Source organism: Zalophus californianus, chromosome 4 (genome assembly GCF_009762305.2).
Source record: "Zalophus californianus isolate mZalCal1 chromosome 4, mZalCal1.pri.v2, whole genome shotgun sequence".
Classification (NCBI taxonomy): domain Eukaryota; kingdom Metazoa; phylum Chordata; class Mammalia; order Carnivora; family Otariidae; genus Zalophus; species Zalophus californianus.
In genome coordinates, this window is record NC_045598.1 from 27,955,340 (window position 1) to 27,973,380 (window position 18,041).

An 18,041-nucleotide genomic window follows, 5' to 3' on the forward strand; every position below is an offset into this window, starting at 1 on the left:
AGGGAGCCGTGAGAAGGGTCAGATTCTGCCTGGCCCGTGACAGGATTAGCAGGGGGTTGGACGTGGGGTGGGAGGGGGTGGGGGGTGGGCAACAAGTCAAGGCAAGCTTGGCCTAAGCACCTCGGCCACTGAGCCTCCATTTCCTCCCTTCCCCACTTCAGAGAGCTGGGCAGCTCCAGTCCTGAGGCCGCTGGAGCCCCAGAGGTGGCTCAAACGGCTGGAAACTTCTCCGTTCCTGTTTGACTTCTCAGGAGCACAGGAGGCTGCTGATCCTGCCCCCCCCCCCCCACCTTTCTGCTACTTTCCGCTTCCGTGGCTTCTGGGGCTCGCAATAAAAACTGAGGAGCCATCTGACACGTTGAGATTGAGACCGAGCTCTGGCGTGCGAGCTGTGTGCCCAGCCCGTCCCAGCTGTGGACAGGCGAGTAGGCAAGGCCGGGTCCCTGCCCGCGGGCGGCGGTCTTGGGTGTTGGTGGCCGGTAAGGCTGACCCGTCCGTGCATGTGGCACGGAACGGAGGCTGATCGGGTGGCAGGGGGACGGGAAGGAGGCGGACGTGGGGACAAGACCGGGCGCTGCAGCTGGCAGACCCCCGACGGCTCGCAGAGGAGGGATGGGTCAGAGGAAACGCGCTCAGTGTGTGTAGCCGCGGGAGTGGCCAGGGAGGTGGTGTGCAGGTCCGGGCGAGGGGCCGGGGCGGCTCTGGAGAGTCCGCACAGCCCCAGGGCCGCCTCACTCTTGCTGTGTGCACACTTGCCTGCGAAGGGGCTCCAGGCGTGGGCTCGGCTCCTTCTATGAGCTGGGGCTGTGTGTGGGCTCCCACTCCTGTGAGTGGGTCTGTCGGGGCACCGTGGGGGGCTGGGGGAGGGGCCGGCCTACCTTCGGCTGCACACTCCGGTGTTCGAGCCGCAACGTCTAAATTTAGGCAAAGGAAGGAATGAAGAAAGGAAGGAAGGAAGCCCTTTGGCTGCCTATGGAGGGGAGCGAGGGGGGAGGCCAGTGCAGGAAAAGGCCTGCCGGGCCCTTCTCACCCCAGCTGCCCTGGATGGGCGTGGGGGCACATGGGCAGTCTCTGGCCGGGATCCCCCCCGACCCCAGCTGGGGGCTTGGCAGGGAGGGAGGCTCGATACTGGGCCAGCCGCAGCCGCCCTGGGACGCCTCCCGCCCGCAAGGGGCCCGGGCTGAGCTAGGGGAGCAGGGCAGTCCCCCGGGGGCACTCCGGGGGGGGGGGGAGGCGGTGCACTAATGGGGCAGGAGAATGCGGGGTAGTTCTGTCCCCTCCTCCACCAAGCGGCTGCGGGGCGGGGGGAGGGTGCGGGGGGGGGGGCTGTCCGAGGGGGCAGAGCCGAGAGCTGCAGAAAGTCTGCCCTGCCTGGCTGGGGCACGAGGGACAGCGACACCGGGAGAAGGATGAGAACGGCAGACGTACAGGCCACACGGGCTCCAGGTCAGGAAGTTTTATTGCTGACATGCAGGAAGAGTCCCCATGTAGTACAAAAATATGTCTTTATACAAACTTTTTTGTGACTTTTTCTGTTTTGTTTCTTTACAACAGGACCTCTCAGTGTGTGACACCCAGGGAGGGCAGGCCCAGCCTCCTCTCATTTGCTTAGCCACAAAGGTAATCAGACGCAGGGGCTGACCTTGGAGGGCCCCGCCTGTCTGAGAAGGCTCTGCAGACCCCCGAGCATATTGCTTTGAAAAGGAGGAGAAAGCCCACCTGTGGCAAGCAGGCCCAGAGGGTCTCGGCTGAGACCCTCCCGGGAGGGCAGTCACAGGGGCTGGGAGCCCTAGGCCAGACTGCATTTCTACTCCCTTGGGAGACTTCTTTTTGAAATAAATATAGAAAAGAGGACATCCCCCACCCCCGCAGCACGGCACCCTGGCTCTCAGTGGCTGGCCGCTGATGCAGGCAGAGCTTGGTGCTCAGGGGGAGTAAGTGCTGGGCTCAGGCGGGCTCCCGGAGACCCACTGAGGCAGAGGCATGAGGCGCCCAAGTGCTGGGATGGGGGCATGGGGAGGAAGGGGCATGGGCGGCCCTGCTACTGCTGGCAAGAGGTGGCCCCATTTTTTCCAGATGGGGAAACTGAGGCACAAGGAGGTTTGGGAACTTGCCCAAGTCACTCACAGTGAGTCAGCTTTTGGGGAGGGGGCAGCTCACACTCTGGGAAACAAGGTCACACAGGCCTCGGTCACCTCCCCACTGGGGAGCAAGAACAGACAGGAAGGGCCTGAAGGCCCAGGGCTGCCTGGAGGGGAACACTCAGCCTTTCCAGGAGGGCCTGGGGGGATAGGCCAGAGGAGGGGGTCTTTGCTTGGCACCGGGCAAGGCCAAGTCCAGTGAGGGAGAAGTGGGAGGGAAGGGCATTCTGGTGAGAACAGTGTTTCTGGCAAGACGGGCATCCACTTCAAAATCTCGGCTCAAAAAGGGCAGCAGGGCTGTTCTCAAGCCAGGCAGACCCCCCCCCCCCCCCCCCCACCGCCAGTCCCTACAGCTCTCCCCACGAGCCCCACAGCCCCGATGAAGGGCCCTGGCCAGGGTCTGCTGGGAGAGACCCGACATCCATTATGAGGCAAGAACCGGAGGGGAGATGCCCCCACCGTCCTGTGAACACAGAGGGGTGCGGGGAGCAACACGAGGGCATGCGAGCAGGGCCCACCTGTTCACGGTCGGCCCAGCGCTCCCCTCCCCGCCCGACCACCAGGCACCCCTTTCACATCTGTGTCAACGTCACCTCAGTACCACGGTGCGGGGTGCAGAAAGAAACCAGGGTTAATGCGAGGGTACAGCACCTCAGAGAAGCTACTGAGATGGAAGAAAGAGAACCAAGTCTAGAAAGGCCTCCCCATCACCAGAAACAGGGGGGACTGGTGGGCTGGAGGTGGAGGGGCCGCCAGGAAGGGGCTTCTGAGCCTGGGGGTGAGAAGGGGGCCCATCTGTGGGCGGTGGGCTCCCTGCTGTCCAGCCAGGTCGGTGGGGGTGGGGGCAGGGCGTGGCCACGGGCCGAGCCACCTAGAGATGGGAGAGAAGTTGGTTTCAGTACAAAAATAAATATATTTGAATTCTGCTTACGATGAGGTGAAGTTTTCCAAAGCTTGGACTGAGGGGCCTGGGGTCAGAAGGGAAGGGACGGACACAGCCTGGGAAGGGGCCTGGGAGGGCCGTGGGGGGTGGGCGTTCATTTTGGGAGCCAGCAGCGAGCTGCGGTTCAGCTTATGGGGGGGAGGCGCTGTCCTGGGCGGGCGGCCCCTCTTCCTCCCTCACTCAGTCCAGAGACAGCACGGTTAGAGAGCCAGAGGTAGATTAAAACGTCATGATTAAAAGCAGATTAGTTATCTAGGCTTCTCAGATTAAAAAACCAAACAGTCAAGCGATCATTCCCAAGGTAGCTCCGTGGTACTTCTGCTGACCCCATGTGTGACCTGCGCTGTCCCTGCCCCATCCCCATTGTCGCAGCCAGTGGGGGGACAGCGGGGGGGGGGGTGCTTCGGGCCGCTGGCTGGGGGCTGGGGAGAGGTGGCGGGTGGGGCCGGCACCCAGGGCCAGGGGGCTACTTGCGCAGGTAGCGCTGCGCCAGGATGGCCGCGTCCAGGGGGTTCATGGGCTGCGCGTCGTGGCCCAGCCGCCGCACGGGGGGCACGCTGCCGAACTGCCGCTTGGGCACCCAGCTCCGGGCCTCGTGTCCGGAGCTCTTCTCCTCGGCCAGCAGCAGCTGCTGCCGCATGTAGTTCTCGAACTCGTACTGGGAGCACTCCTCTGTCACCTTGGCCTTTGGGCAGAGCCAGGGACAGGCAGAGTGGCAGCGGGGCGGGGGGGGGGGGGGGGGGGAAGAGAGGGAGAGAGGGGGAGAAAGAGGGGGAGAAAGGGAGGGGGGGACAGGGGGAGGAAGAGAGGGGGAGAGAGGGAGGGAGAGAGAGGGAGGGGGGGAGAGGGGGAGAAAGAGAGGGAGAGAGGTGGGGGAGGGGGGGTTGGAGAGAAGAGCAGGGAATCAGTGTCAGGGGTGACCTGGCTCCAGAGGCCGCTCTCCCCGGGAGGCCCACAGGGTGGGTCCCCGAAGCCCTCCCGCCAGCCTGGACCTCACCTGCAGCCTGGCCCAGGGGTCGCTCCAGCTAAAGCCCAGGCCTGGGATCTGAGCGGATCCCCCGCTAACTAACCCACTGACCTTGGGGGAGGTCGCATGACCTTGGAAGCCTTAGTTTCCTGAGCTGTGAAGAGGGGCATTAATCTCCCCTCAGAGCTGTTCTCAAGAGCCCCGGGGGTCGGGGGGCCAGTGTGCTCAGCACCTGGGTGGGCCTGGCACAGCCCAGGCAGAGGGCCGCACACTGAAGGAGCAGGTCCCTATGCTGATCATCACAGGGGACAGCAGGGCTCTGCACTCAGACTTGGGGTCTGAGCTGTGTGACCAGGAAAATCACTGCACCTCTCTGAACCTCCTTTTGTGAACAGAGGAGAATACGGCCACACAGGCCTGTGGTGCGGATGGACAGATGCACTGTGGGTGGCATCTAGGTGAGGGAGGGCCTGCCAACTATCTTGTCAAGGGCCAGGAGGCTCTCCCACCTGCCCAGCATTGGCAGTGGCGCTCTGGGGCAGGGGCAGGGAGGGAAGGTCCTCCCGGCATCTGTCCCACAGCTCTGCTGGCCAAGCCCTGCCCTCCAGGGGGCACCCTAAGACTGCCTGGCAGCTGCTGCCGGGTGCCCAGGTCTGCCCCCACGCCAGGCCCAGCACTTTCTCCAGTGCAGGGAGCAGGAAATGAGAGAAAACTGGGAGAAAATGAATCATCTGGAAAAGGAAGAGCAGAGAGGCTGAGAGAGACCCAGTGAGTCAGCGCAGGGCAGAGCCAGGGCTCCGGCAGGAAGAGGAAGCCGAGAGGGCCAGGCTGGGCCCCCGCCTCCACTGTCCCACGGCCCTCTTGCAGGCTACGGGGCCGCCAGGAGGCAAGGAAGGCCCCAGGCAGCTCAGACCAGGGGGCCTTGCAGCCTGCCGTCCCCGGACTCTGGTCCCTTGGGACTGGGTGATGACTGCTCTGACCTTCCCAACTCACCTCCTGGGAGCTGTCTGCATTGCTCATCTGGTCGTCGATGTCAGGAACCACTTGCAAAGGCCCGCTCAGCGATGACAAGGACTGCCTGCGGGGAGGCGGAGGAGTCAGGCTGGGTCCCCGGGCCTGGCCAGCCGGAGCCCCACAGCTCTAAGACTCGGCTGGACTCGACAGACCGGGCTGGGTCCCAGCTCAGCCCCCTCTCGACATGAATGACTCTGTCTCCCAAGCCTCAGTTTTCTCATCCGACAATGGGGGACATTTCTACCGCACAGGCTGCAGTGGAAAGTCAGTGAGGTAATTAATGCCAGTCCTATACTTGTCATCAGCTGGCACGCGGGGGATGCTCGACTCTTGAGTTCTGGCGGCACCCTTCCCATCTCGCCCGTGGGGAAAATCTGGAAAACTGACTCTGTCCGGCAAAGAAACAGGCCCGGCCTCACGCTGCTATCCTGGGTGGGATGGGCAGGGCCTAAGCACGGGCAGAACGCACACTTCCGCCCAGCCCGGCACCTGCCCACTTACCAGGATGCAATGATGGCACTGAGAGCCTCGAGGACGTCGGCGGCAGCGAGGCGCTGCTGGGGGTCGAGGACCAGCAGTTTCCGGATGAGACACACGGTGTTCTCGGAAACGCGCCCGTCCCTGATGCGGTAGAGGGAGAGGGCTCAGGCGGTGCCTGGGGCTGCTGGCTCTCTCCAACCCACCACTTTGGTGTTTCCGCCCCTCCCCAGGGAGTGGGACTCACTCAGGGATGGTGTACTCTGCGGCCTTGATCTTGCGGAAGAGCTCCTGCGGGATGCTGTCGTAGAAGGGGAACTGGCCGTAAAGCATGGTGAAGAGCACCACGCCCAGGGCCCACATGTCGCTCGGCTTGCCCCGGTACGGCCGGCCTGTGAGGCACACGGACACACACACACTCAGCCCAGGCCCGGGGAAGGGCGAGGCCCCGGGCTTCCCTCAGCTTACCAGCCCCGCGCCTGAGATCCTACCACGGGAGCCCCGCGCTTCCTCCCAGAATGATGCCCCACCTCGGAGTGACCACCGAGGAGAAGGGACTACACTTGGCCTTGTGCAGGCCACCCACTGGCATACCAGCCCTGCTCTGCCAGACAGCAAGCTCTTGGGGCTGGGCCTGGGTCTATGGCCCTGGCACCTAGCCAAGCAGCTCACAGAGCAGGCGGCCAGGAGTGTGTGTGTGGAACCAAGAGCTAACCGGCTCTGGGCCGGTCGGCCACCCCTGCCCCAGTCCCCATCCCTTCGCCCCAGAGCGCTTCACCCTGTCTGCGAGGATCCCCTCCCGTTTACTTCCCATCTCCCCTGCGAGAAGGTAAGTTCTCAGATGCAGGCGCCCTCTGCTTGGCGCTGAGCCCCGGTGCCCAGCAGGACTCCAATATTTGCTAGAGGAATGAATATCCATTTAAGTGACCTCTCTGTGCCGTTTCCCTCCCTGCAGAAGGGAGCGAGCATTTAAGCAAGCGCCACACTGGGATGGCATTGGAAGATATGCTCTCATTTCTTTACATCTCCGCCCAACTCCACGAATTATTTTCTCTCCTCTTCCAAAATGAGGCACAGGGATGTCACCTGTCCACCACCACACAGTTGACTGGAGAAGCCCGGCTCCGCCGGCTCTCAGGGCAAGCCATTATCTACCGCCTCCCATTGGCAAGCAATACAACACCTCAAGCCTTGCGAAGTTCCCCGCCCACCCAGTCCCTGGGACAGCAGACTCAGCAGCAGCCCAGATCCTAGAATGTGACTCAGCTCCCCCACGGGTGTGGAAGAGATGCTGCCGGGCACCTCCCTGTCCTCTCCCAGGACAACCAGGATCCCTCCTATGGGTCCTGAAGCCGCCTGGGTGGTGACAAATGCCTTTGGGGTAGAGGGTACTGGTTCTGGAGGGCTCTCCAGGGCCACTGAAGGTCAAGCAGCTTAACCAGGTGGGTGTGTACTGCACATGTGCATGGAAGTATCCTTACAGGCCTTGGCCTGTGCCTCCAGAAGGTACCACGGGTGTCCCTGACCTAGGCTATTACTTCATCTGTGAAATGGGGCCAGGACGCTGACCTCACAGGACACACAGGGCTCACAGGGCTGCTTGGGGAGTGAGCTGCTTTTTGCCCTGGCTGGTACAGTAGGCGATTTTGTGGAGATGAGCCTCTGCTAAGCTTTCTCTAAGGCTGTGTCACCCTGGCCCCTTTCCAATCCCCGGGGCCAAAGAGCAGTGTGGATGGCCTTGTGCAGCAGACCCCATGGTCAACCCCATGGTCAACCCCATGGGCAACCCCAGGGCAACCCCGTTCTCCTGGACCGTGCTCTGCCATGTGGGGTCATCACCAGAGTTCACTGAGCCACGACTCTTAGCTGCTGTGGCTGCAGGCGGTGTGGGTTCCCTCAGCCTGAGCCCCAGGACTTCTGCCCTGGCCTGGATGGGAGCTGAACAGCCCCCTCCAGCAGAAAAGCTCCCCCGGGAGCTCTGCCTGGGCAGGTGACCCTGCCCGGAGCTTTGGCTTCCGAGGAGATTGAACTTCAAGCCTTCCTTTCTGTAATGATAATGCCAGCTAATGTTAATTAGCCAGACAGCAGGTTAAAGGCCTTCTTTAATCCCACGGACCTTATGAAGCGGGGGCTATTATCATCCCAGTTTTATAGATGTGAAACTCGAGGCCCAGAGAAGTCAGTAACTTTTCCAAGGTGACACAGTTATTGACCAGACTATAACTCTATGCGGGCAAGGTCCTGTTTGCCTTTTCACAGCCCTGGGCCTGATGCCTGAGGCTGTGCTTGAAACGCAGTACCAACAAAGTGGCAGGCCTCGACTCAGAGCCCGCAAGGCGGGATGTGTAGTCATCATCCTGCTTCAACCTCTTAACCATGTGCGGAGGCAGCAGCGCGTCCCATTTTGACCCAGGAGGAGACGGGGGCTCAGAGAAGGGGGCTGAAGGCCAGAATGAGAGCCGGATCTCGGGTCTCCGGGTCTAGGACTCTCTCTGAAGCAGTGGGTTCCTCTGTTTCGTCCTCTGGGACCCACATGAAGCTGGAAGAGCCAGGGAGAGGCCCCGGGCAGCCAAAGGAAGTGCATGCACAGGGAGGCCCCTGGCCTGGTGTGGCGGAGGTGGCCTGACCACAGCCAGCCCTTCCAGCCCCAGCGCGCACAGTCACAGGCCCCAGCTCGTAGGCCTGTGCTGAGGGAGGAGCCTGGTGCATCGTCCTTGCTCTGTCACCCACAAGGATGCTTTGAGGAATCTCATGGAGGGTGTCCAGGCTGGGCTGGTCCCTGGGGAGTTGGGGTGCAGCCCTACCACCTGGCTCCCTCTAGCAGAGGCCATGGTGACTCCAACCCCAGGACGTCGGTGACCATGATCAGTCACCATGTTGACTCCATGGTGTGTCAACCTCAAGGTCCCGGGGGAGGGGGAGGTGGCAGCACGGCCTGGGAAAGGCCTGGCACTGCAGCAGAAGCCTCAGCGGGGAGAGACCTCCAATGTGTGATAATGCTTCGGTGAGTGTGCTGGCCTGGGGATGCTGGCCCCAGAGGCACCCTGGAACCTCCGTGTGGAAGGGATGGGAGCAGACCTGAAGCCCTTGGTTCCCTAAGTATCGGGACAGAAAGCCCCAATTTGGCAAAGGACACAGGGAAAGGAAAGAAAGCATCCTGGGGAACATGGGCTTGGGCAGGAGGCTGGCCGAGCCGTGAGCCTCAGTTCTCAGGTTTACTCTTAGCTATGACAAGGGGACTTGGAATCTTTACCTCACAGGGTAGCTGTGGGTTCTTAAGCAGGTGATGCAGGTCATGTGCTCAGCACAGTGCCTGGTACTTAGCAATAGGATCAGTGGCTAATCGGTGCATAACTGGCTTTTTTATTTTGTGTGCTGGCTGTTTCATCCCCACTAGAAAGCTCAGCGTTCACGGAAGCAGGGAGATCTGTGTGCCTGTTCACTGTTGTATCTGAAGTGTCTAGAACAGGGCCTTCTACATGGTAGGCCCTTGGAAAATTCGGGCAGGAGGGAGGGGAGATGAAGGAAGGAAAGGAGGGACGGAGGGACGGAGGGACGGAGGAAGGTGGGAAGGAAGGAACTAATGAAGGAACAGAACAAAGGGAGAGAGGTCTTGAAGACCTGCTCATGGCTTCCTTTCGCACTTGAAAGGTGGGATGCTGTTCTCCAGGGAACTTCCCTCGGGCCTTGCTGGTCTGGCCTCCCCCTTGAACCAGGCCCCCTGCCTGAGCCCCAGCCACAGCTGCTGTGCTACCCCCTCCCAGTCACACCCCGAGTCCTTATCTGTCCTTGCAATCACAGCTCAAATGTCACTTCCTCAGGGAAGTCCTTCAAGTGCTCATTGTTCACACTCACAAAAATAATCTCAGAGTCATTAACCCTGCACCAGAGTGAGGATTACCATCTGCCTCCCCCAGAAGACCCCAGATTTTGTACACAGACAGACAGTACTGGTCTGGACCACCGCTGAACCCCCAGCACGTAGCCCAGGCTTCCCCCTCGCCACACACACGCTCTGCTGAAGGAATGAGCCACTGTGGGGCCCGGTGGTGCGGAGCCCTTGGGGCCCGCTGCCTGGCTCGCCACACGTACCGCTGAGCACATCTGGGCTGATGTAGGCAGGGCTCCCCCTCTGGTCCTTCAGCAGGTCCCCCTCGCTCACGAGATGCTTCCCGAGGCAGAAGTTGGTGATGGTTATCCGATGTGTCCTGGGAGCAGGGGGCAGAGAATGAACAAATTTTGTGTTGTACCCGCAGGCACCCAACTGCCCCCCCCCTGGCTCGCCAAGGGAGCAAAGGACTCACACCACATCCCTTCCTGCCCCCCGGGTCCCCACTGCCTTCCCTGTGGCTGCATGAGCAGTGCCATTGCAGCTGCTGAGCTGTCCCCTCGGCACCTGGGATCAGAGGCACTGAGTCACTCTGACCCAGTGAGTGCTCCAGAGGGGCTCCCCGGAACCTGCTGTCCGGGCTGAGCCTTGGGGCCACAGCTTAGGACTCAGAACGATTTGCAGAGACTTCCCAAAACCACCTCACGGAACATGGACATTTGGAATGACTGGAGCTCTAGTTCGGCTCCCTCATTTACATACAATGAAAAGGAAGGTCAGCAGGGCTCTGGAGTCCACCCACGGGGGCCACTTTTGTCCCCCTGGCCGATCCCTTTGGTCATCACCCTGGTCATTGTCAATCAGCATCCCGGACAGTACTAAAAACGAATGCCTACAGAGCACTTAGCAGGTACAGGCCCTGGCTTGTGGGTCCGATATGGACTGTTTGCATTCACCCCTCGCAGGTGATGCAGTTTAGGTACAGAAAAACGAAGGGACCTGCTCAGGGTCATGGGGCTAGTGAACAGGATCCAAGCCTGGGTCTGCCTGACCCCAGAGCCTGCACTCTGGACGGCCACCAGTTGGTACCTACATGTCCCTGGGCACTGCCCAGCCTCTCAATTTCCCTTCAATTCCATCAAAGCTAACTCAGCCCTTGTCTTGGACTTCAGACTCTCCTTGGACCTAGAAGACCCCAGACTCCCTGGTCAGAGAGTCATGGGCGAGAGCAGCTTAGGGCTCAGATCCCTTTATGAAACTCACAATGTACACAAAAGGAAGAGGCCCAGGGAGGATGCCTTACTCCATACCTGGGCGGTGGGGGTGGGCAGCCCCTCCAAGAGGCCCTGTCGGGGAGGACCAGTGAGAAAGGGCACCTCTCCACCCACACGGGGCAGGGGCCACCTGCCCGGCTCCATGTCACCTGGCTGGGCAGAGAAGCCGGAGGACGGCAGCAAGGGCAGCCCTCTGAGGGGCCTCCCACCGCCTCTCACTGGCCGAGTCTCCAGGGTGAAGAGGGGGTCGGCTTAGAGGTACAGGGTGTGTGGGGCTGAGCATGGAATTCCCCAGGAGCTGTGACCAACAGGCTCGGCGAGCCCTTCGGCTATCTCGGGGAATTCTGCTGGCAAAGGGCTTGGTACAAAACAAAGGTTAGTCTGTCCTCTGCAATCCAAATGGAAACCTCGACTCTCGCTCTGCACACAGGCCTGCCCTGTCAGATGCCACAGCAATCTGCCCGGTGGCCCCCCAGGGCAGCCAGGGCTGGACAGTGCAGGCAAAGGGTCTGGCCAAGGACACCGTGTCAGGAAGTAGATTGCTCCAGCTCTGGGCTGCCCATGTCACTGCCCTGGATCTGGGACTGTGCATCTGCAAGGCCCCCACAGAGCAGAAGGCCCACGGTCCGTCCCCCCACCTGAGCCGGCTGCCGCGGCGGGCAGTGTCTTCTGCAGGGGCTCCCTGAGGCACGAGACGCTGGGAGGGTACTGCTCAGGGCAGGGTCTGGGGAGCTTGGAAGTTGGGATGCCCGGGCCCCAGGCCCAGCTCGGCCGTTCCCTTGGCTGCAGGACCGTGGGTACCTCATTCAATCTCTAATTAAACCTGTTTCCTTATCGCCAAATGGAGAATATTAGCTGTGTGAGGGCTGTGTGAGGATATGACAAGAAGACAACCTCCGGGAAGGCACAGAGCCGGGGACCTGGCAACTAGTAACTGACTGCTAATGGCTAGCTCGGATTACCCTCTCCTCCTCAGACGGGGGGGCATGGCTGGCTAGTGATGGGACACCCCAGGAAAGAGCCCATCTGAGGCGGCAGGCGAGGGGAGCCACACTGTGGCCACAGGCCCCGGAGTGAGCAGGCCAGGGCGGGCTGGGCTTCCCACCAGCCGTGCCGCCAGCCTTGCTGCCCTCTGGGCCTTGGCCTGGGCCAGGGACGCGAGGACACCGTGTGTGGCTGCGCGGCGGGTGGCGGGGCCAAGCTGGCCCATGGCGCCGAGGGTCCTGGAGGCTGGCCCACAGGAAACCACACCATCAGCTCCGAGCCCTCCCGAAGCCTGGCCACACTCCCCGGCCCTGCCACTACCGCCCAAGGCGGCGGGTGGCGCCCAGACCCTTGGGAGCCCCGGTGGCGGCAGGGGGCAAGGGCAGTGGGGTTGAAGGGAGGCAGCTCTGCGTGAGTCACTCTTTAGTTATGGCCCTTTGGGCTACCAGCATTTTTCTCCTTTTCTAGGAACTTGGTGTGCAACTTGCTTACCCAAAAAGAAAGGAGGAAGGAGAAAGAACCCACAGCAGACCTCATATAACCCCAAAAGGGTATTTCAGGTTTCAACCCTTGCCTTTTCTCCCAGGCAGGGTGAACTCGTCATGGTAGCCGCCTTGCAAACACTTCTCCCTGTTTCCTCCCCTGAAGCCGCTCCGTTCTGTGAGCAACAGAGGAGGCCTCCGGCTTGGAGTCAGGGCCCTGGCCTGGCGGGCAGGCGGGGGCTAGAGCTCCTCCAGGTCGGCCTTCAAACTCTGCAGGGGTGCGAGCAAGAAGGCAGGGGTGTGCCTGCAGACGCTCACGGGGCAGGGTGCCGCGCTCGCGCTTGGTCCCCCTGCGCTGCTGCCGGAGCACCACGAGTCAAGTGAGGGGCGGCCAGAACCTCCGTCTGCCCCAACACCCCAAAAAGGGGATGAGAGGCAACGCAGCCAAGACACAGGGTGTGAGAGGGGTACTGGTGCTCCTCAATCCGAGGGAAACTCACGGGTGCACATCCACATGGGCACACGCACACACACACACAGGGAGCTGCACACGGCACACACACAGGCACACACACACACACAGGGAGCTGCACACCAGCACACACACACACACGGGCACACAGACACGGAGCTGCTCACGGGCACACACACACACGGAGCTGCACACGGGCACACACGCACACACGGGCACACACACGGGCACACACACATGGAGCTGCACACAGGCGCACATGCACACACACACACGGGTGCACACACACAGGGAGCTGCACACGGGCACACACACACGGGCACACAGAGCTGCACATGGCACACACACACAGGGAACACACGGGCACACACACACGGGCACACATGGGCGCACACACACATGGAGCTGCACCCAGGCACACACACACGGGCGCACACACACACGCACACACACAGGCACACACACACGGGCGCACACACAGGGAGCTGCACGCGGGTGCGCACACACACGGAGCTGCACACGGGCACACACACATGGGCACACACGGGCACACACACACACGGGTGCACACACACACACGGGCACACACACACACGGGCACACACACATGAGGAGCCACTGCTGGTACTCGAGAGGGGCTGGACTTCCCGACTACATTCCTGGGAGCGAGGTGGCCTGGGGGTGGGGGTGGGGGGACTTCTGTGGTCGGCGGCACAGGGGCCCAGTGCACGCTCCCACAAGCACCCTCAGGCTGCTCAGTTGGCTCAGTTAGAGCCGGCGCAGGGCTGCGGGGGAAGGCTGCAGAGGACGTGGGCTCCGCAGCCGGATGCACTTACGTGGTCAAAAAACATGCCCCCTCTGTGTGAGCAGTGAGCCTGCCGTCCAGAGCTGGATGGTACTGGGCCAGCGTCCCACAGAAGGCCGGGGCCGCAAGTCCAAATAAGACGACGCACCCTCAGGGCTGGCGGGGTCCAGGTTCTCTAGCACCTGAGTCCCCTGCCCAGGCTCACTGCCGGCCCTTGCCAGCCGCCCAACCCCCAGCAGGCCCTGTCCCCTGGGAAGCGAGCTACAGGCCATCCCGCACGCGGGGCGCTTACGACGGGCCCAGCCCCGTGAGGCGGTTCCACGTCTCAGGCCAGTCTCTGCAGGGAGGTTTAATCACCTCCACCTCCACAGAGGAGGAAACGGAAGCTCAGAGAAGGGCTTGCTAGCACAGCAGCCTCTCGATACACTGATGATACGCTGATGAACCCATCACCCAACATGTAATCAAATGAACTCCATGGTCTTGAGCGGAATGAAGAGGCAGCGCTGGGCTACGGGCCAGGTCTGAGCCCCGAGCTTCCCCAGCTCCCTCCCTCAGCCCATCAGGGGTTCCAGCAGCCCTGGAATTTTGGCTTCCTGCAAATCGTTACTCATCCTTCAGGAAACCGACTCAGATGGCCAGAGTCTCTGCCCACCTCCCCGGACCCCCAGCCAGTGCTTTCTGGTCGGCGCCCCATTGCACGGTGGCTCTGGGAGATGGTCCGTCTGTGGCCCTGATGCTGGCTGGTGGTGGCAGAAGGGCGGTGATCTCCCCATGGCGTCGGGGGGGGGGGTCTGGTCCCCAGGGGCCTATCTCCCTGCAGCTTCTTCTCTCGTGCCTGCTGTGGCTCTGGCCACTTCACAGGGACAGCGGGCCCCCTCGTGAGTGGGTGGCCACATTAGGGAACAAGTCACCACCACACCGCTTCTGCTGTGAGACTGGTGCCTGCCATTTGCGAGCCCTCAGACCCACCTCAACGCCTGGCAGTGAGCGGGTGGCAAGGTGTTGGCTCTCCCCGGAGACAGCAAGGGAGGCAGTGGGCCCTTCCCAGCCCTGCACGTCTATGGTCATGGTGGTGCCTGCCGGCGGTCCTGGGCCCCTATGAGGCTGGGGCCCCTCCAGCTGGGGAGAGGGGTGATAGCCTGGGGCCGGGGCCTCGTGTGATCTCCCTCTGCCACTGATGGACCGAGGGTGCTAGGGTGAGCCGCCCAGACCCCCTCTGAGATCGAGGCACTTTCTCCCTGCTGCTGAGAGTGATGGCCCCTGACCACTCATAGCTGCATCCTTTTCCGGGAAGCCCCCTTAGCCAAAGGAAGCTGCCCTGGCCACGGCTAGCCCACCCTGCCCTGGGCACAGCCTGCGTTCTGAGGCTGGTCGCAGTGGGCGTCCAGGGCCATGAGCCCCCTTGCCTCAATTTGGGGTATCTGAAGGGCCCCTGGCTCTTGAGTTTTCCAGGCTGAGGCCCCACTGTGACTGTACCACAGCTCTGCTTCTCCCTCTGCCCAATCCCACCCTTTGCCCCAAGAGCACTTCTTAGTAAACCTGCACACACATCTCAGAGTGTGTTTCCTGGGAATCCAACCTATGACGAGAACTCATTTTGCTCACCTGTCATTCCTTCACTAATTTCTCCATTTTTTATAGTCATTTACTGAGCACCCACTAGATACACACAAATGAATGGTCCAAGGAAGATCTCTGGAATTCTTCTCAGAGTTCCCTTTCTGTGGCCTGTGGCCTTTAAGACTCCCCTTCTTTTTTTTTAGGCAGGCTCCATGTCCAGCCTGGAACCGAATGTGGAGCCTGAACCCACAACCCTGAGATCAAGACCTGAGCCGAGATCAAGAGTTGGATGCTCAACCGACGGAGCCACCCAGGGGCCCCTAAGACTCCCCTCCTTCTAAGCAAGCACCATATTCCCACGTGGCAAAAGGCCGAAGCAGGTGTCCCATCCTCCAGGCCCTGGGATTCTCCTGCAGAAGCGGGCTGGTGTGAGTTGGAAACAGGGGGCACTGGAGGCCACTGGGTAGCTGAAGCATGTGGCCCGTGCCAGCCGCAAGGTCACATCCCGACAGAGGAGGGTCTTACCTCTTATTCAGCACCATGTTCCCAAGCTTCAGGTCTCTGTGCACGATGTTTTTCTGGAAAAGGAATAGGCACATGGCTTGGACCATGAAGGACAGAGCCAGGGTTGGGCCCAGCCTGTAAGATGTGGGCTCTTCAGGGGTTTGGGGAGGCAGGAAAAAGGCTCTACAACATGTCTCTTTGGGCTCCTGCCTTGATTTGTCAGCACAGACAGATCAGGACTGTTCTAAGGCCTCATCAGCCATGGGTAGGGATAGGGGAATATGCGAACCCAGGCAGTCTCTGCCCTACCGGGGCGGTTTCCCCAGCTTTCTCCCCTCAGAGTGGCAGCCAGCAGGGAAAACCACTCCTCCCTCCGCCTCCAGCAAACACCCTGCCGAGAAAAACAGTAGCATCTGCTTGGATCTGCGGTCAGAGGTGAACGCTCACGGTTCTGGTGACCAAGTAGTGCAGGCTCAGCCTGCAGAAGCTGTGTGCCTGGAAGAGGCCCAGGCTCTCCTCACCACACCTTGGGGTGCCTGACACCCCAACCCTAGGGAAAGCGGACAGGCTGCGGCTGCCCGAGGGGCATCCCACCGTCGTCACCTCCGCTGGGAGACTACAGGCTAGCCTCTCAAAGACAGGGAGCCGCTCTGCTGGGCTCTGCTGGGCAGCCCGGGCAGCGCCTCCCAGGCACTTGGGCTGAGGCCTGCAGCCCTGTGCCTCGCTGGCTACACAGGTCATCTAGCCACTTTCCTTCTGGACATTCCAGCTGCAGAGCACACCTGGGGGGTGGAGGGGGGAAGACGGGCCCCATAGCTGCTTCCGCGGAGCAGCAGCAAGAAGGGTGGCCTTCTGTGGCAGTGGGGCCTGGAGGCTTCTCGGTCACTGGGAGCCCAGGACGGGCCAGCTAGAGGAGGGGGGACCGGCGGGGGGGGGGCGGGGGGGCAGGGCCTCACCTGGTGCAGGGCTTCCACCACGCGCACCACGTCGTAAAAGATGACCACGGTCTCTCGCTCGCTGAGCCTTTTCTCCTTGATGACGTAGTGCTGCAGGTTGATCAGGTCGGCGGTCTTGTCACTGAAGTCATGCGCACAGAGGCAGTCGAGGACAAGGCAGATGCGCTTCTTCATCTTCTTAACCATTCGGCTGGATTCTGTGTCCTCGACAATTTCACAGGTGCGGTCCTGGGAGACAAAGGGGCAGACCAGGGCTTGGTGTGGGCCCGCAGGTCCAGGGGCAGGGGTCGGGCAGTCTCCTCTGGAGCTGGAGACACACACCAATGCCAAAGCCTGGAACGAGCTGCACATGTGTGGGGGCGGCGGCCTGGACCAGGGGCTGACGTTAAAAGGCTTCGTGCTCCGATCCCAGTGCAAAGGGTTCGGATCAGGGCTGAGCGTGTAATGCCAAAGGGACCTCTGGGCCCAGGGTACGGGCAGCAGAGCCGGGGCCCTGGGGCATCCCCCCTCCGTGGCAGTCCCAGAGGTTCCAGCCATGACCAAGGTCCGAGATAGTAGAAGTGAGGCATTCTGTGTGTCCAAGACAACTGCTTTCACATGGGAGCCGGACTCCTGGGCAGCCACGGAACAGTGGGTAAGGCAGGGTTCAGGCCCCAGCTCCTGCTCATTCCAGCTGTGGGACATGGGGCAGTTCACCTCACTTCTCCAAGTCTCTGGTCCCTTATCCGTCAAAGGGAGCTGGCACCCTCCCTCCCAGGTTGTCCAGAGACTACGGCAACCCATGCCAGTGCCCAGGAGGTGGGTCCTGCTACCAGTGTGCGGTGGTAAGTGCTGGGCCCGTTTTCCTTGCTGAAAAGACATTTCTTTTTCTTTCTTTTTTTTTTTTTTAAAGTAATCTCTACAACCAGCGTGGCGCCTGAACTTACAACCTCGAAATCAAGAGCTGCGTGCTCTACCGATGAGCCAGCTTGGGGAGACGCTCAGTGTCAGCCCCAGCAGACTGACGCTTGCCTCCGGGGAACTGCTGGGGATGGAACAGCCACGTTTCTCCTTCGGAGCGTGACCACACCTCTCGTTCTCTCTTCCCCAGAGGCCCAGCGGTGTCTGGCACACAGGAGACTCTAGAAATGCTTCTAACCACCCAGCTTCTATTATCCAAGAGGGTACAAAGCAGGGCCAAGCTCTGGCAGCTGTCAGAGACGAAGCACTGAAGACTCATGATCACCCTCGGTTTGGTTTCATGTGGAAGGGAAATGCTGATTTTCAGAGTTGTTTCTAATGCACATCTAAGAATAAAGACCTTGGTGGGGTGTGTGGGGGGTGGGGGGGCATCTTCCCTTTATCTAGTCCAAGAACTCAAGCTGACAAGGAAGTAACGCGATGAGTGTGTGCAGGGATGGCTCAGGCTGCACACATGCCCGCTCACATTCCCGACCACCCCGTGGGGCAGGTGTCCATCGCTACCTCCATTTTACAGATGAGGAACCTAAAGTGTAGGGACGAGGTCATGCAACCTGACTCCAGGGCCGCCGGCTCCCAAACCTCTGTGGCTCCCTGCCCCCACACTGCCTCTCGGGGGCCGGGTCCATCGGGCAAGAGTGGCCCTGTCCAGCTTGTCTAGCCGAGGGCC

The 18,041-nt window shown here is 61.2% G+C and overlaps 1 protein-coding gene across 9 annotated transcripts in view; it reads right to left on the bottom strand.

Annotated features, from left to right (window-relative positions):
- Positions 1-1,425: 1,425 nt before the first annotated feature.
- Positions 1,426-18,041, bottom strand: part of STK40 (serine/threonine kinase 40) — a 39,229-nt gene continuing 22,613 nt past the window's right edge. For 7 of the 9 annotated variants that reach the window (XM_027620281.2, XM_027620297.2, XM_027620289.2 and 4 more), the window contains 8 exons: positions 16,412-16,639; positions 15,477-15,529; positions 9,635-9,750; positions 5,790-5,934; positions 5,567-5,686; positions 5,045-5,129; positions 3,559-3,769; positions 1,426-3,012 (listed from right to left, as the gene is read on the bottom strand). In XM_027620281.2, coding sequence (XP_027476082.1) covers positions 2,849-3,012; positions 3,559-3,769; positions 5,045-5,129; positions 5,567-5,686; positions 5,790-5,934; positions 9,635-9,750; positions 15,477-15,529; positions 16,412-16,639 — 1,122 coding nt within the window. In that variant the 3' untranslated portion in view covers positions 1,426-2,848. Of the gene's footprint in view, positions 3,770-5,044; positions 5,130-5,566; positions 5,687-5,789; positions 5,935-9,634; positions 9,751-15,476; positions 15,530-16,411; positions 16,640-18,041 lie in introns of all 9 variants that reach the window. The other 2 variants (XM_027620268.2, XM_027620315.2) reach the window with 1 other exon arrangement.